This window comes from Talpa occidentalis, unplaced genomic scaffold, assembly GCF_014898055.3.
Source record: "Talpa occidentalis isolate TD23 unplaced genomic scaffold, MPIMG_talOcc4v2.1 talOcc4.3, whole genome shotgun sequence".
Taxonomy (NCBI): Eukaryota; Metazoa; Chordata; class Mammalia; order Eulipotyphla; family Talpidae; genus Talpa; species Talpa occidentalis.
In genome coordinates this window covers 64,188,585-64,215,191 of record NW_023603184.1, presented here as the reverse complement: position 1 = coordinate 64,215,191, position 26,607 = coordinate 64,188,585, and the positions used below count along the sequence as shown (strand labels likewise).

The 26,607-nt window shown below is 35.8% G+C and overlaps 1 protein-coding gene across 5 annotated transcripts in view; it reads left to right on the top strand.

The window, feature by feature from the left end:
- The window catches only part of EPB41L5 (erythrocyte membrane protein band 4.1 like 5), a 122,593-nt gene that overhangs the window by 42,890 nt on the left and 53,096 nt on the right, over window positions 1-26,607 (top strand). For 4 of the 5 annotated variants that reach the window (XM_054699630.1, XM_037523226.2, XM_037523224.2 and 1 more), the window contains exons 15-17: window positions 2,654-2,696; window positions 3,117-3,232; window positions 21,789-21,952. In XM_054699630.1, coding sequence (XP_054555605.1) covers window positions 2,654-2,696; window positions 3,117-3,232; window positions 21,789-21,952 — 323 coding nt within the window. Of the gene's footprint in view, window positions 1-2,653; window positions 2,697-3,116; window positions 3,233-6,302; window positions 8,371-21,788; window positions 21,953-26,607 lie in introns of those variants that run through there. The other variant, XM_037523227.2, reaches the window with a different exon arrangement.

Sequence of the window (26,607 nt, the reverse complement as noted above, 5' to 3'; positions counted from 1 at the left end):
TTACTATTATTCTTACAGCACTTTGCAAGAACCTGGATTGGCATGACTGCTCTTTCATGATTGTCCTTACAGTTCTTTTGCATGAAGTGTTACTCCAGGGGACCATGGAAAACAGGACTGAAAAAACACAACTATTTGCCCTAAACAGCTTCATAAACTTGTACTATTTGAATAGCAGATTTTTTTCATTGGTTCTTGTCATTTCTTATACTATTTTATTTCCTTCTAACTTCTTCCTGGTGAATCTTGCTTAATATATAGTATCTTAAGAAAAGATGGCATTTGAAAAAGTAGTTCAAATTCAGTTATTAGTACTTTCTATGCAGGCTTCGTGGACAGTCTTGAAGATACAAAAGAGAGGGAAAGATGTGGAGGAAATGACTAAAGAAAGTTTAAGAACCAGGGCCTCCCCGGTGGCACAGCGGGTTGAGCGCTGCACAGTGAAGCAGTCCACAGCCTCTTCTGTGCAGGCTTGATTCCCGGCCAGCCAAGGAGCAACCCACATGGCGGGGCATACCTCTCCTGCCTCACCCACTGCTCCCCTCCGCAGTGTATGTTGGTCGTCTGCTTGTTTGCTCCCCGCTCTGTCTCTGGTGAGTCCTCTCACCCTCCCACACCTCTGACTTGTACCCCAGTTCTTGTATAAATAAATATTTAAAAAAAAAAAAAAGTTTTAAGAACCAGTAGGGTCAATTATTGCAGGTAGTCCGTTAAAGGGGGAAGCTTGGATTTGGTTAGTGACAAAAAAATAGGTAGTCTTCCATTTTAGTGGTGGTGAAAGAATATATTTAGTTGAAAAAATAGGGCTTTCTACATTTCAAATTATTTGAAAACAGGGAGATGTGATCCTCTTAACATCACTTATTGGGAGCACTTTTTATAATTACTGTTCACCTTTTATTCATCACCCTTTAAAGGGAAAGCTTCAGAGAGTAATTCAGGGAATGATGGAATAGTGAGTCTGACTTCTGTATCACGCAGGTTGGATGAGATTTCATTTATGCTTAGGATTACGAGTTATTTTAAAGCGGCATAATGTATTCTGTGAGGAGCAACATCATTTATAAAAAAGAAATTGTGTCTGACACTTTACAGTTGCCTAGGTAATAGATCTAAACCAGCCAATATTGGTTAAGTTTCTTTTGTTGTTGGTGGTGGTTGGTTAGTTTTATTTATCCCATATTCCTGTACTTTGCTAATATTCATTCATTTAATCCTAACAATTTTATGCAAATGAGGAACCTGGAGTTCAGAGAGGGGAGTCACAGCTTGAATTTGAACCTAGTCAAAGGTAGTACAAGTTCTGATGATTCAACCTGTAGCATGATAGTTAATAAAAGATAAGATCTATATGACTTCATTCTTAATCATTCAGCCTTTTAGCAAGGACTTTTCTTTCTTGAGTTTTTTCTGAATTAGTTGTCTCATTATCGGATAGGTTTTGTTTTGCTCAGCCCTCTAAGGGATGATTCTGGATGTTGTATTCAGAGTTGGCATTTGAGGAGCTATGCTTGTTACCTCTTACTAGAATGGCATCTTGACTGGGTATCATGTTCTTGGCTGAGAAGAGGCCTTGTGTCTGCCTGGTAACAGGCATCTTTATAGTGTACCTGAAGTCTTTTTTCTATTCCTTGAAGGTCAGTAACTTAACAGTAACAGTTTGAATGTATTTAATTTTGTATCTTATTTTCCTGGAACACGTTGCTCTTCATTAAATCTGTAGATTATTTTCCCATTTTCAAGTTTTCTTTTTTTCTTTGAATTCTCTGTCTCAGAATACTAATACTTATGTTAGAATGTCTGACACACATTTTGTTGTGATAATATATCATCTTTGAGTTCTTAATTTCATTGAATTTTTTTTTAAGCTGTTCTAAAGTTTCTTTCTATTTAGTTTATTATAGGTTGATTTTCTTAAACTTTGGGGAGAGGTTATGGGTAATGTAGCAGCCTAAACTCAGAATTTTAAAACATAAGTCATTTGGAGAGGAAGGTATACAGAAAAGTTTCTAATTTTAAGTTTATACTAAGGACTTTTGAGTTATAAATTGCTGAACTATTGCTGACACTGTAAAATTTCAACAGTATGGAAATATCCAGAGAAGTAATAGATAAGTATATATGTGGATATTTGTGTTTAATGCTACTTTTTTGCTATGTTTGACAGATATTGCCCAATGAATAAAGATTAATAATGAAATATTCCTCTAAAGCACAATTAAAATATCAAATGAACAGGTCTTAGAAAAGCAAGTATTTGTAAAGGCAAATGTTTTGGGTATCTTACTATCTTAGTTTTAATTAAGAACCAACAGTAATTTTTTCTTTATTTGAAACAAAACAGTATCTTTAAAAGTAAAGCTACTTTATGAATCCCAAAAATAAACCAAAAATAAGTATGAAAAGTTCTCATCACAAGAAGAAAAAATACTTTTGTAGCTATGTTTGGATATTAGATCTATCGTGGTTATCACAGTATATTCAAAAATTGAATTGTTTTTGTGCATCTAAGACTAATATAATGTAATATGTCAACTATATCTCAGTAAAAAGCTTCTTCTTCTTCTTCTTTTTTTTTTTTTTTCTTTTTTAGTGTAAGCAAGCCCTAGAATATTTTACATGATTTTATAATAGATTTTTTCACTCTTTACAGTGTTCCCAATAATGTTTCGGCCCAGAGTAATGGCTCCCAACAGGTAAGACAACATTAAGTTTCTAAAGCACCAGAACACAGTAGTTAATTATGGCAAACAATAGCACTAGTAATTAAATTTTCATAGTGGTGTAACAATGGAAAAATTCTGTGTATTTTCTTTTCCTTGTCTGTAAGGTGATTCAATAATTTGAACCCCCCTTATTTGTTTCTGTTTTACTTAATCCTCTAGTTCATTGGTAATAGAACAGGTACTCTAAAAAACATTTCTTTTCTCTGTAAGTCCTGTAAAATGAATGAAATATCAATATTCAATTAGGTTATTTATCTCTAGTGTGGTATATGACAGTCAGTACTCTTTTACATTATATTTATTATTTGGATCTGTTTTAAAGTTCTGTTTATTGATGAAAAGATCTTTTATTTTGGCAAAATAGATGATTGTTATAATTTATGTTCCAAGGCTTGGGGTGTGAGATCCACTCTGCCTGTGGTTTCTCCTGTTGCCTCTGGTCCTGTGTTGGTGGAGATAGAGAATCTTCCAAGGAGTCCTGGAACAGACCAGCATGACAGGAAATGGTTTGTTAACTCCTTAAATCATAATAAAATACTGCTTGCTTAATGGTATTCTAAAATCTGAGCCATAAACTTGGAGTACTTCAAATATGATTAAAGCAAATTATTCATATTTGTAAGCAAAAAAAAAAAGCATATCATTGAGCAGTCCTATTGAGATAGGGAAGATAAGGGATATGGATAAAGAAGGAAGTGCAGTTGTCTAAATGAGGAACATCGAAAACGCTCTTTATTTTGGCAGCATAATTGGGGATGGTGGCTTTTTCCTCATTGAAAAAGATTCCAGTACTAGTCAATAGACGCTTTTCCCAGATCTATAAGGAAAATATGTCCATTCCGTGTTCTACCATACAACATGGTGTTGTGGATGTTTTTGCTTTATTAAAGACTGAAGCTAAAAGTGAAAGGGAAACTGGATGATAGTCCAGAAACAAAGCATGAAATCTTCCACTTTGGAGGATGGAGAGATAATCTAATGAAAGAGAAGATAAGTCATTTAAGTTCTAGGGTATGTTTTTAGGTTAATAGTAAGTATACAAATATGGATACTTTGTGGCTTATTGGGGTTAATCAGTGGGATTTAACCTTTCCCAAATAAATATATGTGGCTTGGTGGGGGAGCTCCTTGGAAATTATTTGATTGAGTGGTCATGTTGGTTGCATCATCTGTTCAATTTTTGTGTCTATTTGTGAAATGAACTTTGATAATTTATAGGATTTTTTTCTCTTTTTCTCTTGCTCTTAGTTTGTTTAGTACCTGAAATCTAATGAGTTTCTGTGGTGATCTCAAGGTTTTGGTCAGCTTTCTGTGCAGCCAGTTCTCCTGCAAGGTGGTGGGTCAGCAGTGGTTGGTGAATATTTTCGGTCTTTGCCATATAATTATTTTTCACTGTTATTTTGGCATAACTAACTGCAAGGTGCTTCGCTTTTTTTTCTTGATGCTTGGACATACTTTTACTTCAATTCCAAATTATGTAAGATTAGTTTCTAAAATTGTGGGATTTTCCCCTTATTTTTCCCTTTTATCTCTTTTTCCCTTTCTACTTGGGAGTGTGGTGTGGGTACTTTGTGTATATGCAGGCACACCCTTAAACTAAGTGTCAAATTTTAATCTTTACTTTTTAAGCCATAAAAAGTGTTTCTTCCATTTCTTACTGAAAACATGGGTTCACAAAGCACCAATGTTTAGGCTTTGGTGGTAACATCAAGGAAACATAGCACTGATACTTAAACTATAAAAGAACTCCCTTAGTACATTATTATTTTTTTATATTAATATGAGAGTCTTGTTTGTATTCTGTATTAGGACACTAAACCTAAGTTGAGTTTTCAGATTTTAATAGGAACATATTTAAATCTCTTTAATTGGAATGATTAGGTATTCCTCAGTTCCTTTGCAGATTTTTAAAAAGAGAGAATACTGAATCTAAGAGTATTAAAATCAAGAACAATGAAAAATTTAGAACTATGTGTCCCTTCCATTATGCAATTGTTCTGAGACTTCTTTTGCTGAAATGGAGTAAAACGGTGATCCTTAAAATGTAGTGAGCCCCAGTGTACGTCAACAGTGGCATGGAACTGAATATAGAACCGACATGTCTTTGAGCTTATGGGTTCCCAGCCTAAATTTAAAATACATTCTTTGTTTCTACATGCTTTAATTCTTAATACTTAAAGCAGTCCTCCTTTAGAAAGTGATATTAAAAATTTTGGAAACATTTTCTAGATTTGAACAACTGGGCAGAGTAATGGGCTATTTTATTTCTGACAGTTAACTTTTAACCAATTTAATCTATACCTACTCCTTTTTCAGTTCCCTGGCCTTTTTTGCTGATGTCTTATAAATAACATCATTATTTTAGTGAATGATTTGATATATCAGTAACTTAGAATTGTCCAGTATTTAAAGTATCACTTTGTGAGTAACATTCACGTATTTTAAATCCATAAACCATATGTAAACAACAAAAACATAACTCACTAAATTTAGAAAATCTTGCCCTATAGGGACAATATAAACCAAACTTTCTAAATTTGCAGGAACCTTATATTGAGGTTTTTGAATTTTATGGTTAATCTTGTAAATAAATTGTATTTCAGTTGAAGGAAAGATCATTTTATTGTTTAAAAAAAAAAGTCTCAAAAATATGTTCTGAAAAATCCTTTTAGCTAATTTCAAGTTTCCTAAGGAAAAACAGTAAAGATTACTGGTTTGGTTGAGTTTAAAATCTGCCCTTTGACATCTTTTGTAATTGTGGGGATTTTTTCTTTATTGTAATCTTAAATACATGTTGCCCTTTTTGCCATGTCTCAAAATTGTAATTTTCTGGACCATGGCAGATGTTTTTTTTCTACTGGAGGACTGATCATTTCTAGCCAAGAACTGTCACTATGCATGTTTTCAACTCTCTTTGTTCTATATGCTGATTCTTCAGCTCTGTGTGGTAAAATGTATCTAATATGCTTATTCGGTTATTTATTGGAGGGGGGCTTGCAATCTAATCATGTTATCTGTGCCTGCCTGTTGAATTTCATTTTGAGATTCTGTGAACTGTGGTTACAGAAGGAACAATAATTATCCATCGTTAACTGAGAACACTGAAGTAAAATGGCCTCTGAGGTTACCTTTTTTTAAATGCTCTTTCTGAATTGGTTTCCTAGATTTCAGTTTTGTAAAAATCACTTAATTTGAGGAATACTTTCCAAAATTACCCCATCACTGTGTGCTTTTGCCTTTAAGTAGACTTCTTTCAAATATTTAAATAATGTAATTGAATTTGGTTGCAACATCAGGGACAGATACAGTGTCTTGTTCTCTGTGAAATTTCCTCTTCATTCACATAACTGTCTGATTACTTATACGTAGTGCCATATTGACATTCTCTACTGCATGTATCTTTGAATTTCCTTCTCTTTGTTTTTCTCGAATGTTATTATATGGAGTAAATGTTGATAACTACTCATAGCAGTGGTGCATGCTGGTCACATTGGCTTTCTCCTTTACCTCTTACACATCCATTTTCTCCTTTTCCTGTGACTAACTGTGCTCCCCTCCCACTCCCCAACCATCTAGGCACTCTGCTGCCAGTGACTGCTGTGAACGTGCTGGAAACCAGTGGAAAACAAGGGCCTTGTCCCCACCCCAGCCTGCACATAGAAACTACACTGACTTTGTCCATGAGCACAATGTGAAGAATGCAGAAGTCTACCATGATGTTTATTTTCCTGGCCGTGGAGCCATGACTGAGATATGAATCTTAAACCTTTTAGACATTGGGACTCTTTGACAAGTTATGATGGTATTCAAATTAACAGTGTACATTTTCTAGTCCTTATAGAGGACTGATCACACTAAGAGTATCTGGAAGAAGTTATTTTATGTTGAGTCATTAGTAAATCTTATTATTTGTAGTTGAATTAACAGAAGGGAAAAGGATTTGAAGAAACTATATGCCATCGGTGAAAATGACAAATGTGTTTGTGTTTAGAAGGATATATTTATCATTATTACTATGTGGAAAGATTTCATGTTAACACACATGCAGGAGATATCTCAGTAGAAGGTCTGTGCTAATAATCAGGTGGTCCATTATAATTCCACCCTTTGCCACTGAAATAAATCAAGGTTGAGAATCAACACAATAAAGCAGGCTCAGAAGGGACCATGTGCCAGGCATAATACATCAGCCTTTGGTGATATTTATATAAAACTGCTCTTATACACTATTTTTAATACTTAGATAAACTGTTTGTAAAGTGGTGGCCCCTGCCTTAGTTTCTATTAACTGCCTAATATTCTGTAATTTTAATCAATGTAATTTTTAATTTATGACACTTTAGTAAACACAAGTATTTTAAGTTTCCAGAAGATGTGGAAATGACATTAATAATGTAATTCATGTAGAGAGATAAATCTGAATGGTACTTTTGCATGATTAACTGGTTAACTGAATGATTACATTACTTGGAATGGCTGTACAAAGTGGAAAGTTTATATACTTCTGTCTTTTCACTTTTTCTCTTTCATCTCATGCATTGATAGATTTCCCAGGTTTTCACCAACCTCATAATCTGGCCTTGTACTACTTTTGAAATAAAATTCAGAAGCCGAAACCACTACTTTTAAATGGATTGGGTATATTACAATTTTTGATCCTTTATGAAATTCAGAATATAATTATCTAGGCTCTTTGGTGTAATTCATAGAGGTAAATTATTTGGGAAAAGTATATTTATCATGTAAAGGATGTATGATATAAGGGAAGCGTTTGTGTTTTTAGAATTTTTAACAAAGTTTCTTAACTTTTAAACCAAGTGTGTAATAATTTGGAGATATTTTATGGAGAATTTGAGAATTCATAATACTTCACGATAATGAAGTTTTATTATAAATAACTTAGCCTGCTTACCATTCTGCCACCTCAGAGGTCAGTCTTATCCATCTCTGCTAGCCAAAGATAAAGACCTTAGAGGGTTTTAGAACTAAATTGTTGGTTGTAAATATAATACAACTTGTCAATAGAAGATGTAAGTAAGCAGCACTAAGTAGTATTTAGGGAATGAGGTTTATAGGCAGGTTTCAATCTGTGAGTTTATCACAATCATATATAAAGGATTAGATGCTCAAATTTTTAATAACCCAGCTCCCTGACCCTATGAGTCTATCATTTAGTGTGCCTAACCGTGGCCACTAATGTATTTCCCGTTATAGTTGTTTTAGACTTTGTGTCGCTCAAATTATAATGGTCAAATACAGTCAATGCATATCCTTTCTTGAAAGAAATTTGAGTAACTTTTTGTGCCATTCAAGAAAAGGTTTCATAGGTGTGAATATGATTAAGAGCCTATTTCTGTAATAGAAAAAAGGAGGTATAATAATTATAAAACTCTTCCAGTCTTTTAGAAGCCTCAAACTTTTGACTTCTTTTAAATTAATCTTGAAGTCTGAAGCTTAGACTGCTGATAGAACGCCTCATTTGTATCTTAGCAGAATCTTAACTTTAGGAATATAGGGTTGAAATTGAAGACTGAGAGCTTAAATTTGTGTCGAAAGTGATCATTTCTCTACTTAGAATTTGACTTTAGCAATGCTGTTACATTTAAGTGGTTAAGAATCATACCATGGTTTGTTGTTTTTTTTTTTTTTTTTCTTTGAAACTCTTATTATGAAACTCTTCATTGGTAAATTCCTGATTATAGAAGTTGGGTTGGAGGGGTGATAGGGAAAAAAGGCCACAAACTGGGGGTAAGGGGAGTAAAGGGCCAAGACCAGATCAAGGTAGAATCAAATTTGTCTGTTTTACAGAAGTCCCTGTATGCTTCATAATTTCACATCAAATATTGTGAATATTTGTTCTTGCTACTAACATTTTCTTTTTTTAAGATTTATTTATTTATTTGTTTGTTTGTTTGTTTATTTATTTATTTATGCAAGCACTGGGTATAGTCAGAAGCGCGGGAGGGTGAGAGAATTCACCAGAGTCAGAGCGGAGAGCAGAGCAGGCAGAAGGACCAAAGCACACTGCTGCGGGGAGCAGTGGGCGGCAGGAGAGGTCTGCGCCCCATGTGGGACCCTCACCCGGCGGCCAGGGATCGAACCTGCACTGCAGAAGCTGTGGGCAGAAGCTGCGGGCAGCTTCGCCACCCAGTGCTCAATTGCTGCGCCACTGGGGAGGCCCCTACTAACATTTTCAAGATGCATGTAGTTGCTGCTTCTAAAGCTGGACGCATTTATAACCTAATTTAAATACATTAAAACTAAATTTAATAAATCGTCACTAATCTATATTCTGCATTTTATTATCCTGAAAGGGTCAGTGATCACACATCTTAGATTAAGGAACTGAAATCCTCCATTAGTACCTTATTTGGCCACTTTTAATCTGAGAGAGTAATCAGCACAGAACTCAAGGATCATGTGGTTCAGCTTCAGTACTTTGGCTAATTTTAGCTAACATTTTTTTTAATTAACTAATTTGTTTTCTTATGTCTTTGTTAAATTTTGAATAATATTTAATTTCTATCCTTAGGTGTAGTCCCTGCAGTTCTCCCACTACCACAGCACTCGTAATCCGTCACCACGGTCCCTTGTGCTCTTCCTTCTCTTGTTTTACCCCCTCCACCCCACCCTGCTGTGTGCCTCATATGTATGGTCAGCTGGAAGGTTTTCTTTTTCTCCTGACCGTTTATTTGATTTCTCTTTATTCCCCATATAAGTAAAACCATCTGATATTTATCTTTTTCCATCTGACTTATTTCCGCTTAGCATAATCCCTTCCAGCGCCATCATGTTGCCACAGATGGCGTGAGTTTACCCTTTTTGATGACACGGTAGTATTCCATTGTTAACATAACTTTAACATGTTGAATTAAGTTGGTTATGTTTCAGCTGCATTTAATAGGGAAACTTAGCAAAGCTGTTGACTTTGCACATAAAAATAAATGAGTTCTTAAGATTATTATTTTCATGTAAAAACACTTCAAAGACATTTATTTGTCTTTGAGTATAATCTAACCTTTCTTATCTTAAAGTATATCATAGATATACTTTTAAATGAATTTACAGTGAAAAACAAATGTTATTTGTCCTGTGTATATATGTCTTTATTTCTAAAAGCAGGTACTATATAAACATTCGAATATGGTTATATATATATATATATAAAATCTTTGTGGGGGACTTTTTTATTTATTTAAAGGATTGGCCCAGAAAATGTTATTTATAACACTTTGCCGAATCTTTATTGTTAAAAGTTGTCCAGGATGTAAAAGGTGCTAATTGAACATGTTAATATTTAAGACCAAGGCGTCTTTTGAATGGAAGACAGTGAGGCAGGCTGTTTTATAGCTAAGAACTATGAGCTATTTCTTATTTATGAGAGTTTTTCTTATTTACTACATTTTTACACATTTCATTTATATGATAATTACTTTCACCAGTAACCTTTATCACTTTGATGCATCCTGATGCCATGTGTTTCATTTTTATATCTTGCCTAAACAGGAAAATAGATGATAAAGTGGTTGGTAAGAAGTAGAGAAGTATGGTGTCTTTGGGTTTCAGAAGGGTCAAGAGTATTGTGAAAATGACTGACTTTCAAAGGCATTAGGAAGATTACTTCACGGTTTTTGATCCTTGTTATTTCCATATGTATTCACAGAGCAAACTGAAAAAGTTGGGACATGGTTTTTCCACATTAGTGCAGAATGCTCTGATGGCTTTGGGAGCAGTAGTTGTTTGAAAGACCATTTTTTCTGTGTGTTAGGCTTTGACTTTACATCAGAAAATATAAAATTACATTAGCTTATTATAAATTATGGTTTATAGGGCATATATGGATTGTTGAAAATAAAATCATTGTGGAGCAATAACAATCACTTTACCACCACATACTTCCTATTTTTATGTAAGTTAAGCCACATTTTCAATTTTATCTTGCTTTAGAATTATTGTAATGCTACATGTGAGAAGCTTTTATTTAAGAACTAGAATTATGGTGGGGAATCAATCTCCCTTTCTTCCCCTCTCTTATTATCTTTATATTCCTGTCTCATGTGTAAAATGTAACCTGTCACGTCCTTTTCTAGGTATTTATTTATGAATCATGAGTTTAAGAGTATTCTTCCTCAAATTTTTTAAAAGAACATAAAATTTCCTATTCATGCTCATCTAAATTAACTTTTTTTACTTTAGTCACGTAAAATTATTGTGAGAATTTTCTGTTGCTTGAATTGACATTAACCTTAGTGGTACAGATAGTATGTCATGCTCAGTGGAAAATGTGTTACAGAGTAACTTCATTTCTTTGATTTCTGATGTTTGCTGATGTGTAATAACACTTTATTTACTTTGAGCTCTTTGGGCTGGTGAGAGGGTCATAATATATGCCTTCTAGAAAATTAACGAAGAGAAAATTTCAACTGGTGAAAGGAAAATAATTTTCTGTGCTTTTTTTAATGATGAATTTTTTTTCTACACTGAAGTAGAAAAACAAGTGTTCCTGTTTTCCCTAAAGGAATTGTTCTCACAAATTTTTTATTAGATAATTACCTAAAACTCTGTGCTCCTAACTACAGGCTATGGCCTTAATTCCAGGTGACGGTGCATGAGTCAACTTTTGTTCCTGACAACTGGCCAGCATTTTGTTTTTATTGGCATGGGGGCAAGAGTTATCTGACTCTGAAAACAACATTTTCCAAGGAGTGTGACTGAAAACTCCCTCTGTGGTGTAATAAACCTATACCTCCTCCTTTTAAAAACAGGTTTGACAGCTGCAGATCTTATTTTTTTGTTGTTGGAGGAATTCTTGTTTATTTTGTTTTTAACTAATTTTAATAAAGGATAAATGAACTATATCCTTATAAAGTTAGAATTTGTAAGTAGTTGCAAATTCCTTTATTGTCTACTTTATATTAATTGAAAAATATTTTAAATTATTAGCAGTAGAGTGAAAAAAAAAAAGGGAAGGAAGGATAAGAGATGATAATAGGAAGATGATTGCTGGCCTAATTTGTCTTGTGGAAGTAGCTGGAGGATTATCCAGGGAAATTTCAGTTACTCTAAACTTAATTCAGATTTTTGCCTGATTGGAATAATGGCAGTTAAAAGTATTTGAGTAGGTTAGAAAGGCATTAACTATCATGAGGAGTGTGCACTGGTTAAGAGACCCGAGGCAGTCATTGCAAGTTTAAGTAAAATATTTTTGGAGTGTTGTATTGATACTCCCTAATTCTGTTCCCCTCATTGAAGACCCGAGTACCTCCCTGTACCTCACTTTCTTCCACATAGTCACTAATGATTACTCCTTTGTATGGACCCTCAAATTTCTTGACCAATTCTCTGTTGTACACATAGGGGTAAACCCTGGATTTCAACCTGGTTAAGTCCAACTCTGTGCACTGTACATGTAGACAGTGAGTGTGAAATGCAGGTCATGAGCCTTTGGTGCTGCTGATGGCCTTTCCCACTTCCTTGATCTCCTTTCTCCCAGTATACTGACAGTCGTTTTTCTTCAAACCTCCACTACTGCCTCACTTCTCTCACCATTCCTCACACTCAGTGGCCTTGCTTCCTATTTCATTGAGAAAATAAGCAGCCAGAGGAGATCTTTGGGCTATCCTCACCATCTCATTCAGTATCTCCATTTTGGCACAGATGCTCCACTTTCTCTGCTGTTGCTCTAGGTGAATTGTCCATGCTCTTAGGTAAGGCCTACCTCTCCACTTGTGTACTAGCACCTGTCTCTTAAGAACATAATTCCAGCAGCTCCCCCTTCTGTTCTGTAGTATCAGTTGTCCCTCTCTACTGAAATGAGTACAGGAGAATCCTGGGACATTTCATCGTTCATAAAGAAACCGTCCCTTGAGCCCCCCTCCTCCTTTATCTGTTTTCCCATTTCTTCATTCCTCTGATGGCAAAACTTCTTGCCATTCAGTAATTGTTTATACTCATTGTCTGCTCTTTTTCCCTTTTTATTCTATTTTGAACCCATTTTAATCAGAATTTGTCTCTGCCAACTAATGCTACTATGCTGCGTATAAGAGTGATCACATATTTGACACTAATTTTCCAGCAGATGATACTGAATTTCTTTTTCTAATAAGAATCAGTATATTAAATGACAATTTTGCAAGAGATGGGAGATAAAATATTATTCACTTCCTTTAGGAATTGCTTCCTTCACTTAGCTTAGGAACACCATTCTCTTTTCGTTGTCTTCAGACCTCACTAATCATCACTTTTTGGTCCCCTTGTAGTTCCTCTTTATCTTTCTAACTTCTTAAGCTTTGTTTTAGGATCTTTTCTCCTGACAGCTCACTTCTCTGGTAATCTCAACTAGTGTTAAGGTTTTCAGTGGCATGAATATACTGGCAACTGCCTGGTTTATATCATCAACCTGGACCTCATTGTTTCCAGCTTATCCGACTTCCTATAGGATACCTCTACTTAAGTACATATGTCTTAATTTTTTTAACCTTTCTATTTTGAAATAATTTTAAGCTTATAGAACAGTTCAGAGATAATACACAGAATCCCACATCTTCCTTAATTTGCTTCCTCTTAACATCCTGCACAACCATGGTACAGTGGCACTATTATCAAAAGTAAGACATTAACATTGGTACAACACTACTAGCTAAACTGTAGACCTTACTCAGATTTCACCAGTCTTTCACTTGTTCCAGTATTTGATCCAATATCCTATGTTACTGTAGTTTCCTTTCATCTGTGATCTTCATGCATATGATGCCTTTGATGACCTTTTGGAGAGCACTGGTCAAGATACCTTGTGAATTGTCCTGCAATATGGGTGTATGTGATGTTTTTCTGTGATTAGATTGAGGACATTGTTTGAAGGGAATAATACTACAGGGGTGATGTTTGGATATCTGTATGTTCAAAATGGAACTCCTAATCCAATTTCTCCTATCTCTGGTTTTTTCTTATCCGCTGTTCCTAGCCCAGTCATTGTCAGTTCTCTTTTTCCTGTTGTTAGGCCAGTATGTCTCAGGCTATATTCCAGAAGTTCTGGAGGTGAGACCCAGAAATATGTTTTAATTTGTCTCCTGGAGATTCTGATGCATGCTGAAGTTTGAGAAGCACTGGTACCTTATAATCATCTTGACTCCTCTTTGTCGCAACTTGTCAAGCAGTAATTTTGTCAGTTCTGTCTTCAGTATATATTCAGAATCCGCTGCTTCTCACCATCTCTTCTGTTCCCACCCTGTCTCAATTTACTGTCTTTTACTTCTTTCTTACTTAGCCCCCCAGCCATCGTGCTTACTACCTTTTGCTATCTCATTCTCCTGCGAAACAGAGATGCCTGTTACTTAGATCATGACACTTTGATGCGCAAACCTATCACTCACTCAGAATAATACCAGAATTCTCACATTGACAGAAACATTTTCACATCCCTTGTTCTTCAACTGATCTTGACCTTGCTCATTTACGTCCAGATCCCAAGCATACCAACTGTTTTCCCCTTTCTCTTACCCTTCTGTTTTCTCACTTTATCTTACATATTGTATATTTACTTGTTAGCTATCTCCATATTCTTTTTTATTTAAAATAATTTCTTTTTTTTTTTTTTTAAAGACTTATTTATTTATTTATACAAGCACTGGGTACAGTCAGAAGTGTGGGAGGGTGAGAGAATTCACCAGAGCCAGAGCGGGGAGCAGAGCAGGCAGAAGTACCAAAGTACACTGCTGAGGGGAGCAGCGGGTGGCAGGAGAGGAATGCGCGCCATGTGGGACCCTCCTCTGGTGTCGGGGGAGCAGCTGGGGATCGAACCAGTGCTGCAGAGGCTGCGGGCAGCTTCGCAACCCAGCGCTCAACCGCTGCGCCACGAGGGAGGCCCCTATCTCCATATTCTTTAATAAAATGTAAGCTCCATCAATGGGGACATTTATTTTGTTTATTCCTGTCCCCAGAGCAGTGTTTGGCTTGGCGCCCCATAAATGTTGGTTGGTTGGTTGGTTGGTTGGTTGATTGAATGAATGCCACTGGCACACTGGGTGATGCAGAAATAGTCAAAATGTTGCCTCTAGCTTCAATAAATTTACACTCAAATTGTGAAGATGGATGGTTTTATAGTTAAATTGATGAAAGTGCTAAATCATTAGACGAGATTATAGAAGAGGTAGAAATTGCAAAGACTTTCTGATATTTGTATCAGATTTTGAGTGATGGTTAGAATCAGGATCATTGGATGGATAGGTCATTTGGACCATGAGAGCTATCGCAAACGAAAATTTAAAAGTAGCAAAGTGCAAGCTGTAGCTGAATAATGAATGGGGTATGAGTGATGGGTATTGCAGAGGTACTGGATAGTAATGGTAACTGACATTTGAGTGCTTCTATGCCTTGCATTGTTCTGGAGGTGTAACTGTAAACATTTACTCCAGCAACTTAGCATTTAATCCTTATAGAAAAGTGTAAAGTATTTAAGCCAGTGAAGAAATTAAGGCACAATAAGGGTATGTAACTTATCCAGAGTTGGATTGCTGGTACTTGGTGAGACTGGGTTTTTTGTTTTGTTTTTTTGAAGATTTTATTTATTTTTATGTAGAAGAACTGTGGGGGTGGGGGACGGTAGGGCAAAGGTCCCAGGGGTGAAAGGATTCACCAGAGACAGAGTGGGGAGCAGAACAGTGGATTATAAGTAAAAGCAGATTAAAATGCCCCAAATGTAGTGGGGAAGCAAGACAAACTGCTATAGTTTATACAGGTAAGTGTTCATAAAAAGGAAGGAAGTGGACAGAAGTAATTTTACATCTTCCTTTGTACATTCTTTGGAAATTGCCAAAGCCACAGGTCATGCCTAACTACATTTTCAAAAACTTTTTTTAGTGTACAATTCATTGGATTTTAGAATATTCACAAAGATATATAGCCATCACTCCTATTCCAATTCCAGAACATTTTTGTTACCCCTTAAATAAAGCCCTTACCCTTTAACAGTTACTGCTTGTTCTTCCCTCCCCCCAGGCCCTAACAAGCAGTAATCTACTTCTGTCTCAGAATTTTCTCATTCTAGAAATTTTCTATGAACAGAATTCTACAGCATGTTGACTCCAGTCAACTTACTGGGTTTGGCCCTCTTTACATAAGCTCCAAAACTTGTAGCTTCATACATGAGATTTTTCCTCCATTTACTTAATGTAATTTTACAATACCCTGCTTTCCTGGGGAGAGGGAAAAAAGTCCCTTATCCTTTGAATTTCCATGCAGAATGTCATTTTGAATTTCTTGTCTTTCATGGCCTGAATAATGTGTACCCTTAGGTTCTCTCAGTAAGTCTTGCTTCAGATCTTTAGCATCTGAGATGTATTAGTTTTCTAGAACTGCTGTACAGCTCACATTTTCAGAGACTGAAATCAGAGAGGTCAAGATTTAGGCAGATCTGCTTCCTTCTGAGGTCTATGAGAAAGAATCTGTTAAGTGCTTCTAGTTTCCAGTGGTTTGCTGATCGATAGTCTTGAGCTTGCTAAAGCATCATAATCCCTGCCCTCGTCTTCATTGATATTCTCTTTGTATATTTATCTGTCCAGTTTCCCCAGTTTTAAGAAATTCAGTCATACTGAATTAAGTTCCTATCCCACTGTAGTATGATCTCTTCCCAGCTTAACTAATTGCATCTGCAGTGATCCAGTTTCCAAATAAGATAACTTCTGAGCTACTAGGTGTTAGGACTTCAGCATATGAATTTTGGTAGGACATAATTTAACCCATTACATAGTTATATTCAACAGAAATTGAGACAATTCAACATTCTTTTATATATGGGCTTCTGTTTCACTTCTGGATTTATAAAGATTTTATTTTTGAATGTTTTCAACTGATTTTCTGTGTAGCCCCAATGTTCATATGTTGATACCCAATCCCTGATGTGATGGTGTTTGGATGTAAGACCTCTGGGAGATGATTGGGTTATAAGGGCAAAAGCCTTCAAGAATGGATAGTGCCCTTATGAAGGAGACCATATTGAGATCCCTCATCCTTCTGCCATATGAGGACACAGTGAAAAAAGATGGAGTCTTTTCTGAACCAGAAAGTGGGCCCTCTCTGAGACAACAAATATGCGAAAACCTCCATCTTGAACTTCCCACCCTCTAAAACTGAGAAATTGCTGTTTGGTTTTTTTTAAAGATTTATTTATGCATACAAGAGCTGGGGTACAGGCCAGAGGTGTGGGGGGTGAGAGGATTCACCAGAGATAGAGTGGGGAACAGAACAGGCAGACTAACTGAAATACACTGCTGAGGGGAGCAGCGGGCGAGACAGAAGAGGTTGCTCCTGGCCATGTGGGTTGCTCCCTGGCCAGCCAGGGATCGAACTTGTGCTGCAGAGGCTGCGGATTACTTCATAGTGCCGTGCTTTAACCCCTTACGCCATCAGGGAGGCCCGAGAAATTGCTGTTAATAATCCACTCAATCTGTTATCTCTGTTACAGCAGCTGAAATGTAGTAAGCCAAATTGTGTGCAATTAAAAACATTTTCTGTCATGCCCATGCTAAGACAGCCAGAAGTGAACTCTCACCAGTTCTCACATCCTTTTGTCTGAAAATTTTGGTATCTGTAGTTTTAAAAAAAATAAAATGAAAATGTCCAAAAAAAATAAGATGAAAAAAAATAAGATGAAAATGACAGTTTAAAGCACAATATTTCTATCAGCCAGCTTCAGATTTCAATATTCTGCCATTTTTGTTTCATCTCCCCATCACCATGACCACCACTTCATAATCTTAACCTTATTACCAAAAAAAAAACCCCACAAAAAGACCCCGACAAGTGACACTGATTCACAGAATAACAACTAGACAGGAAAAGCAGAAAAAGGCCTGAAAATGAGCAGATATAAGATGGTTTTGCATTAATACATTTTTATTGTGTTAAAGATGAAAAGCACCGAAATTTAGTGGTTTCCAAATAAGTTTTTTTTTTTTAAACAGTTTCAAGTCATTTTTCTTTTTTTTCAAAGATTTATTTATTTATTTATACAAGCACTGGGTACAGTCAGAAGCGCGGGAGGGTGAGAGAATTCACCAGAGCCAGAGAGGGGAGCAGAGCAGGCAGAAGGACCGAAGTACCCTGCTGAGGGGAGCAGCGGGCTGCAGGAGAGGTCTGCGCACCATGCGGGACCCTCTGGTGGCCGGGGAGCAGCCGGGGATTGAACCGGTGCTGCAGAGGCTGCGGGCAGCTTCGCAACCCAGCGCTCAACTGCTGCGCCACCGGGGAGGCCCGGTTTCCAAGTAAGTTTTAGCCAAGAAATCTTTCAAATAAAATCTATAAGGAAAATCCACATAGAAGTCCTTAAGACAATCACTATGGAGAAATCAAAACTTCACCACTTTTTCTACACCTATATATAAATCACCCATGTATATCTGTGGAATTCTTTGTGCTGTGTGGAACACATTTTTTGGAAACCAGGTAAAAGGACATGTTCAAAGTTGCAGTTGTATGGTTGCAGAGACAGGCCTGGGACACAGATCTCTTGCACTAAAATTCTTTTCTTGCTCTCTCTTGTACAACTTTAAAAAAATTCTCCTGCTTGGACCCTTTTCAAACATTGGTAGTCCCTTTGATATATAACTCAATATTAGGTCGATAAAATGTCTACAACCTTTGAGCTTACCTACAGCAGACAAACTACTGGTCACTCAGGCAACCACTGTTTTGCTTTCAGTTTTTATAAAATTGCCTATTCTAGACATTTCGTGGAAATAGAATCATACCACCTACAGTGTTTTATTCAGGGTTCCCTAGGATAATGTTTTCAATTTAGTTTCCTGTTGATTGCTATTGTATAGGTATAAATTAATTTTTTTAAAGATTTATGTATACAAGAACTGGGGTACAAGTCAGAGGTGCGGGAAGGTGAGAGAATTCACCAGACAGAGCAGAGAGCAGAACAGGCAGACGGACCAAAGACACTAATGAGGGGAGCAGCAGGCGAGGCAGGAGAGGTTTGCCGTGCCATGTGGGTCTCTCCCTGGCTGGCCGGGAATCGAACTGGCACTGCAGAGGCAGCGGACAGCTTCACAGCGCAGCGTTCAGCCAGCTGTGCCACCTGGGAGGCCCTAAATTATTTTTTATGTATTGATTTTGTATCCTGCATCTTTGCTGATCTAGGTTATTACTTTCTAGTTTCTAAATTCACTATTGTAAGGGCACAGTGTCACAATTTTTAGAAATGTATATAATTGTATAGTCACCACAATGCAGGTTCTACAAAATGTTCATTGTTCCTTCATGGCTGGTTTACGCTTAGTCATGCTCTTACTGGTCACTCAGACAGTCACTGTTCTGCTTTCAGTTTTTAAAAAGTTGCCTATTCTAGACATTTCGTGGAACTAGAATCATACCACCTACAGTGTTTTATTCTGGGTTCCCTAGGATAATGTTTTCAAATGTATCCTAGTTTGTTTCTTTCAATTGCCAAATAGTCCATTATATAGATACACCACATTTTGTTTATCCATTCACCAATTAGTGGAAATATTTATTGTTTCCATGTTTTGGCTAATGTTATGAAATTCCTGAATATGTTTTTTATGAGCCTAAGTTATCTTTTCTCTTGGATAGACTCCTTCCTCCTTTTAGGAGGAAAATTACTGTATTATATGATAAACTTATATTTTAACTTATTGAAGTTAAAATGTAAGAAGTTAGCAACTTTTACCATAGTGATAGAAGTACATGAGGCTTCCAGTGTGTCTGCCTCCTCTCCAACACTTGTTATTTTCTGTATTTTTTATTATAGCCTTTGTAGTAGGTGGATAGTGTCATTCATTGTGGTTTTGATTTGCATTTTTCTGAGTATTAGTGATAATTGAGCATCATTTCTTATGTTTATCAGCTACTGTGTCTGTAGAAATGTGTGTTGAGATGTTTGCCCATTTTTATATAATTTTTTTTATGTTTTAAGAGTTTCATCTTCCCATGACTATGGTAAAATGCCACTGGTACAGTTGATAGAACTAAACTGGATGGGGAGACTTTTCCACTGGATGAGGGATCAAGGATATCAATAGTAATTGAATTAAGAGTGAATTGATTGAATCTTAATTTCAGACCTTACATCACAGCAGTCAGCCCCCACACCTCCCCAAACCCTTTTTCAACCCCTGGCAACCACGGATTATTTTTAGTCTTTATGTATTTGCCAATTGTAGATATTTTACATAAACAGTCATACAATATATGGTATTCTGTGTCTAACTTTTTCCCCTTTAACATATTCTCAAGGGCCATCATGGCAGTATGAATCAGTACTTCATTCCTTTTACTAATTTCTGAATAGTGTTCCTGTGGGGGACAATAGTATAAATAAATATTACATTTTATTCATTCATCCTGTGAGGGACATTTGAGTTGTTTCCACTTTTTGGGTTATGAATAATGCTGCATGGAAACATTTTTGTGCACTTTTTTGTGTGGATGTGTTCACTTAGGTATATTTGGTTTTTGTTTTAAAAGTTTTTTTTGCTGATCATAAAATTTTGACTTTTGTCTTTCAGTTCTTTCAAGATATCCTTCTACTGTTCTCTAGCTTACATTATTTCTGATCTGAAATCTGCCGTCATCCTTATTTTAGTCCTTTGTTTATATAATGTCTTTGATTGCTCTTAAGGTTTTCTTTTCATTATCGGTTTTAAGCCTTTTGGTCATGATATATACCTTGGTGTAGTTTTCTTCATGCTTCTTTTGGTTAGTCTTTATTGAGAATCTTGGACCTGTGGTTATTGTTTTCATCACATTTGTTTAAATTTCAACCTTTATTCCTTCAAATATTTGTTCTGTCCCGCTCCTACCTTGCGACTCCAGTTACCAATAAAGTAGGCTGCCTGAAGGTTCTACAACTAGCTGATATTTTTTCCTTTTGCCATTTTTTTTTCCTGTGTGTTTTGTTTTGGATAGTTTTTATTGCTATGCCTTTAAATTCAGTATCTTTTTTAATGTCTAATCACCTTTCAGTCTCATGCACTGTGCTTTTCATCTTGGATATTATAATTTTCATCTCTGGAAGTCTGATTTGGGTCTTATATCTTACATATGTCTGCTTAATTTGTTGAACATGTAGAATTCAGCTGTGTTTCTACTTTAATGTTTCTCTTAATTCTAACATCTGTGTCAGATTTCTGTTGATTGATCTTTTTAGTGTAAAGATGTCTTTTTCTGCCTCTTTGCAGTTCTGATAATCTTTGGATGCCTGCCATTGTAAATTTTACTTTGTTAGATGCTAGTTAATTTTGTTCGGCTAAATCTTCTGGGGATGTTTTTTGGGGGATGCTAAATTACTTGGAAATAGTTTATTTCAGGTCTCACTTTTATGTTGTGTTAAATGGGTCTGTTGGCATGCTCTCTGGGTTAATTATTCTCCATTACTGACGCAAAGCCTTCCTGAATGTTCAACCCAATGCCCTGTGAATTACGTGTTTTTACAGTCTGTGGGAACTGGCATGGCATTGTGACCTAGTGTGAGTGCCACTAATCCTTTCTGTAGCCAAAGGGAAATTCTTTTGCATGGTTATTTTCCCATTCTCTCTGAATTTTCTCACACATACTCACTGACTAGTACTCTGCTGAATACTTGAGGAGGTCCCTTTATAGCCCTCCAGGATTCTTTCCTTGATGTGACGCTTTTCCTGACAAGTACTCTGTCCTATGAACTGCAGCTGCCTAAGTCTCCCTGGACTCTCATCCTCATCTTCTCAACTAAGGGAGTCTTCATGTTCTGCCTCATTTTACCCACTCTGTGCCACAGCCTGGAAATTCAAGGAATTTTGTTCCCAAATCTCAGAATCACTGCTCTTTGTTGCCTAATAGCTAATGTCTTGAAAATAGTTTCTTAAGCACATCCCTCCCCGCATTTAGATTATTTCTGATAGAAAGCTTAATCTGGTCCCTTTTCTCCATCTTGGCTGGAAGATGAATAAACCAATTGGGATACAAAACCTGAATTTCTTTTTTCAAACAGGTTTTTGCTATTATTTTAAATTATTTTCATGATAAATTTCTTGGTCTAAGTAAGTTTTGTTACCTTCACAGCTTACCTCTAAATAGCAATTTGCTAGATAATCCAGATATATTGGAAACAACCACTGATGATGTCATTGGAACACCTGACACTTGGAAGGCATCCCAGGCACCAGATGAAATTAATAAAGACACCAGACAAACTGGATTAGAGGAACCAGAAGGTGACTGTAGGAGTAAGTAAATGCTCTGTATAACATCAATGTCATCTTCTTATTTTACCTCCCTTTGAAATGAGCTATTAAGTCAGTTTTGCTAGGACTGTTTTCTGAGTTAAAAATTTTTTTGTGCAATAGTAGAATAGTTATGCTGCCTTGCCTTGTTTTGGCTTAAGGGTACATTGAAATATTATAATTGTGACCATTAAACATGTTTTTATTTATAAGTCAGTAAACATTTAATCAGTGTTTTTAACTTGCTTCTTATTTTGTTACTTGAGTGAAAATTAAGTTTTGAAAAAGATTTCCCTTAAGAATATTCTAGGGCACAAGATCAAATGTTTGGACTTCTCACTAGTACTTAGAAAGTATTGTTATTTATGAGGATTATTGTTGACTAGAACCATGAAAGTAAATAATCCAGAAAGAATGCTACTTTCTTAATTTTTTGAAGATTAAAGGGAAACAATTTATTGCATGTTGAAATTGTCAATGTGAGTTTGGTTTGATGTTAAAATATAAACTGTTTATATTTAAAATTTAAAAAGGAGTTAAAACTTAAACAGGAGTTTCCTAGTAATCTCAGTGTAATGTGTGTTCATTTAAAAGCTGCCTATATTTATGTGGCTGTTGGCAATTTTGATTTCTATTGCTAAAATTAGGGCCTCCCTGGTAGTGTAGGGGTTAAGTCTTGGCATTATCAAGTTATCACCACTGCAGCCTGAGTTGATCCCAGGCCAGGATGCTAACATATGGTGCTGCGGACCTCTTCTGTCTCCCCTACCGCTCCCTTTAGCAGTGTATTTCAGTAGATCTGCCTGTTCTGCTCCCTACTCACTCTGGTGACTCCTCTTATTACCCCCCACACCTCTGATCTACGCCCCAGTTCTTCTATACATAAATAAATAAATTTTTAAAAATAAATAAAATTAGGCAAGTCTTTAAACAACTCATAGGAAATTGTAGGTAGATAAGCTGTTGTCGCTGAAGAATGTGGAATATAGCAATATTATTTAGTAATTTAGAAATAGAAGTGTTAATAAAAGTTACACAGTGCTCTAGTTAATAAAACATATTAAAGTACTACAAGTATTGGTGTTAAAAAAGTTACTTTTTTCCCCAAAGTAATCACTAAACAAATGTGATATCTTTCAAAAATCAGTGGGCATCAGTAAATACTGTTGGGGTTCTGAGGTTAAGAGCAAGGGGAGAGGGAAATGATATAAAGGGAAGTAAAAGATTGTGGTGGGAAGAAAAATGATATATCTGATTATGTTTTTATTGACATATACCACCTTTAAATTGTGCTTAAGAGTCTTAAGATCAGGGAAAATATACTCTGTTACTATTTTTCATGTACTTTCTCTGCAATAATTTCTTCTGTTTAGTTTTCATTTTTTATAGCCCTGCCCTGAACTCTTTGTCCCTGGAAATGATTGCTCTTTGTCACTGGAGAGATGAAAAACATAGCAAATCAAGGCCATCACAATTTAGATTTAACCAGAAGCAGGACTGGCACAATGAGTAATTTCAGTGGTAAAATTAAAATAGTCTTGTTTATAGAGATGGCAATATTGATTTTATTTACATTCCATTTATTTCCATCAAAGTGTTTTGTTTGTTTGTTTGTTTGTTTTAATACTTTCAGAGTTGCAGTAGTGTTGTATTAGCTAACAGTGATTTATTAAGTACATACTTCCCAGGATATTATATGAGATTTGAGGAACGTGGTAGAATAAACTGGGGATGCCTAGAAAAGATCAAGTGAGATGAGTAATAACTCACCAAATATTTGAAAGCCTGATATAGCAAATAATTTATGACACTTTATTGGTAAATTTTGGAGCAGCAAAATTTATATTTGAAAAATTCAATTTATAATTGAAAAAGTATAGGGAAGCAAATTTAGAATCTGTGTAGCAAAGAATTTTTAACTGTTTCAGGCATGTATTAAAAATAGATACTAGCAATGAGTGAACCCCTCATTATATAAGGTACTTAAGCAGAGCTTAAATGTTAAAGTTGTTACAGATGAATTCTTCTTTATCATGGCGATTTCACTACTATGGAATAATTCAGTTCAGATTTATAACATTTGCTCAAAGTCAGTCAATGAAATTAATGTTAGAATGTTAAGAATGAAGGTTCATTTTATATTTTTTCTTTTGATTGTAATGTTAAAATCTAATCTAATCATGTAGATTAGTGGTTATAAATAGTTTCTTTAACAGTTTATCATACAATCTCAGGATGTTCCTCAAACAGAAGTAGCAGTAGCTCTATTTCCATTAGAAAGAAAAAAGCACAATAGTATTTATCAGTATAAGTTAAAGCATTTATTGTATCAGCATAATCATTTATTTTTTTTTAATATTAAATTTTATTTTTATATTCCCCCATACAATTGCAAACGCCCCATTCTGACCCCAATCCTTCCCCTCCCGCCCCCCACCCCCCAAAAAGTGTCTCTGGTTCATAGTTTTTTGTTGATTTTGATTTTCACTTTCTTATATTCATTTTCCTGGTCCCTTATTTAAGTTTTCTAGATTCCTGCTATGAGTGAGACCATCCGGTATTTTCTTTTTCTTTTTGGCTTATTTCGCTGAGCATGATCCCTTCCAGCACCATCCATGTTGCTGCAAATTGCATGTGTTTATCTTTTTTGAATGCTGAGTAATATTCCATGGTATATATGTACCACATCTTCTTGATCCAGTCATCTATTTTTGGGCATTTGGGTTGTTTCCAAAGCTTAGCTATTGTAAACATTGCTGCTATAAACATAGGGGTGCAGGTGCTCTTTGGAATTGATGTTTCTGTGTCCTTTGGGTAAATACCTAGGAGTGGAATTGCTGGATCATATGGAAGCTCTATGTTTAGTAGGTCAAGAAATCTCCACACAGCTCTCCATAGTGGTTGGACCAGTTTGCACTCCCACCAACAGTGCAGAAGAGTTCCTTTTTCTCCACATCCTCGCCAACATTTGTTGTTGCTAGTTTTTTTAATATGTGCCATTCTCACTGGTGTGAGATGGTATCTCATGGTAGTTTTGATTTGCATTTCCCTGATTACAAGTGATGTTGAACATTTTTTCATATGCCTGTTGGCCATTTGCATTTCCTCTTCAGAGAAGTTTCTTTTTAGCTCTTCTGCCCATTTTTTGACTGGATTATTTTCTTTGTTGTTGCTGAGTCTCATCAGCTCTTTGCAGATTTTTGTGATCAGTCCTTTATCATTAGTGTTGGGTGCAAAAATGTTCTCCCAGTTGGTGGGGTTTCTCTTTGTTTTTGTTATTGTCTCTTTTGCTGTGCAGAAGCTCTTTAATTTGATGTAGTCCCAGCTGTTTATCTTTGTCTTCACTATCACTGCTTTGGGTGATGTGTCTGTAAAGATGTCTTTGATGTGAATATCAAGTAGTGTTTCGCCTATATTTCCTTCTATGTATTTTATGGTTTCAGGTCTTATGTCTAGTTCTTTAATCCATTTTGAGTTGATTTTGTGTATGGTGTGAGGTAGTGGTCAAGCTTCATTCTTTTGCATGTAGCGACCCAGTTTTCCCAGCACCATTTATTGAACAAACTTTCTTTGCTCCAATGCATAGTCTTTGCTCCTTTGTCAAAGATTAGTTGACCATAAATCTGTGGGTTTATTTCTGGATTTTCTATTCGATTCCATTGGTCTGTATGTCTGTTCTTGTTCCAATACCATGCAGTTTTGATGATTATGGCTTTGTAGTATAGTTTGAAGTCTGGGAGTGTGATGCCTCCATTTCCTTCTTTTTTTTTCAGTAGAGCTTTGGCTATTCGGGGTTTTTGGTGATTCCATATGAATTTCATCAATAATTGTTCTATTTCTTTGAAGAATGCCATTGAGATTTTGATTGGAATAGCATTGAATCTGTATATTGCTTTTGGTAGGATGGCCATTTTAATAATGTTTATTCTTCCAATCCATGAGCAGGGGATGTCTTTCCATTTCTTTGTGTCTTCTTCTATTTCTTTTAACAGTGTTTATAGTTTTCTTTGTATAGGTCCTTTACCTCTTTTGTTAGATTTATTCCCAAATATTTGATTTTTTTTGTTTCGATAATAAAAGGGGTGGTTTTTTTGATTTCTTCTTCTTCAGATTTATTGTTTGTGTATAGGAAGGCCACTGACTTTTGCGTGTTGATTTTGTATCCTGCCACTTTACTGAATTGATTGATGAGTTGAATTAGTTTTTCTGTGGAGATTTTGGGGTTCTCTATGTATATTATCATATCATCTGCAAATAGTGATAGTTTGACTTCTTCTTTTCCTATTTGGATTCCTTGGATGTCTTTCTCTTGTCTTATTGCTCTGGCTAGGACTTCCAGTATTATATTGAAAAGCAGTGGTGAGAGTGGACATCCTTGTCTTGTTCCAGATCTTAATGGAATTGCTTTCAGCTTTTCACCATTGAGAATGATACTGGCTGTTGGCTTGTCATAGATGGCCTTTATGATGTTGAGGTATGTTCCTTGTATCCCAAGAATTTCAAGGGCTTTTATCATGAATGGGTGTTGCACTTTGTCGAAAGCTTTCTCAGCATCTATTGATACTATCATATGGTTTTTATATTTCGTTTTGTTGATGTGTTGGATAACGTTGATTGATTTTCGGATGTTAAACCATCCTTGTGCCCCTGGAATGAAT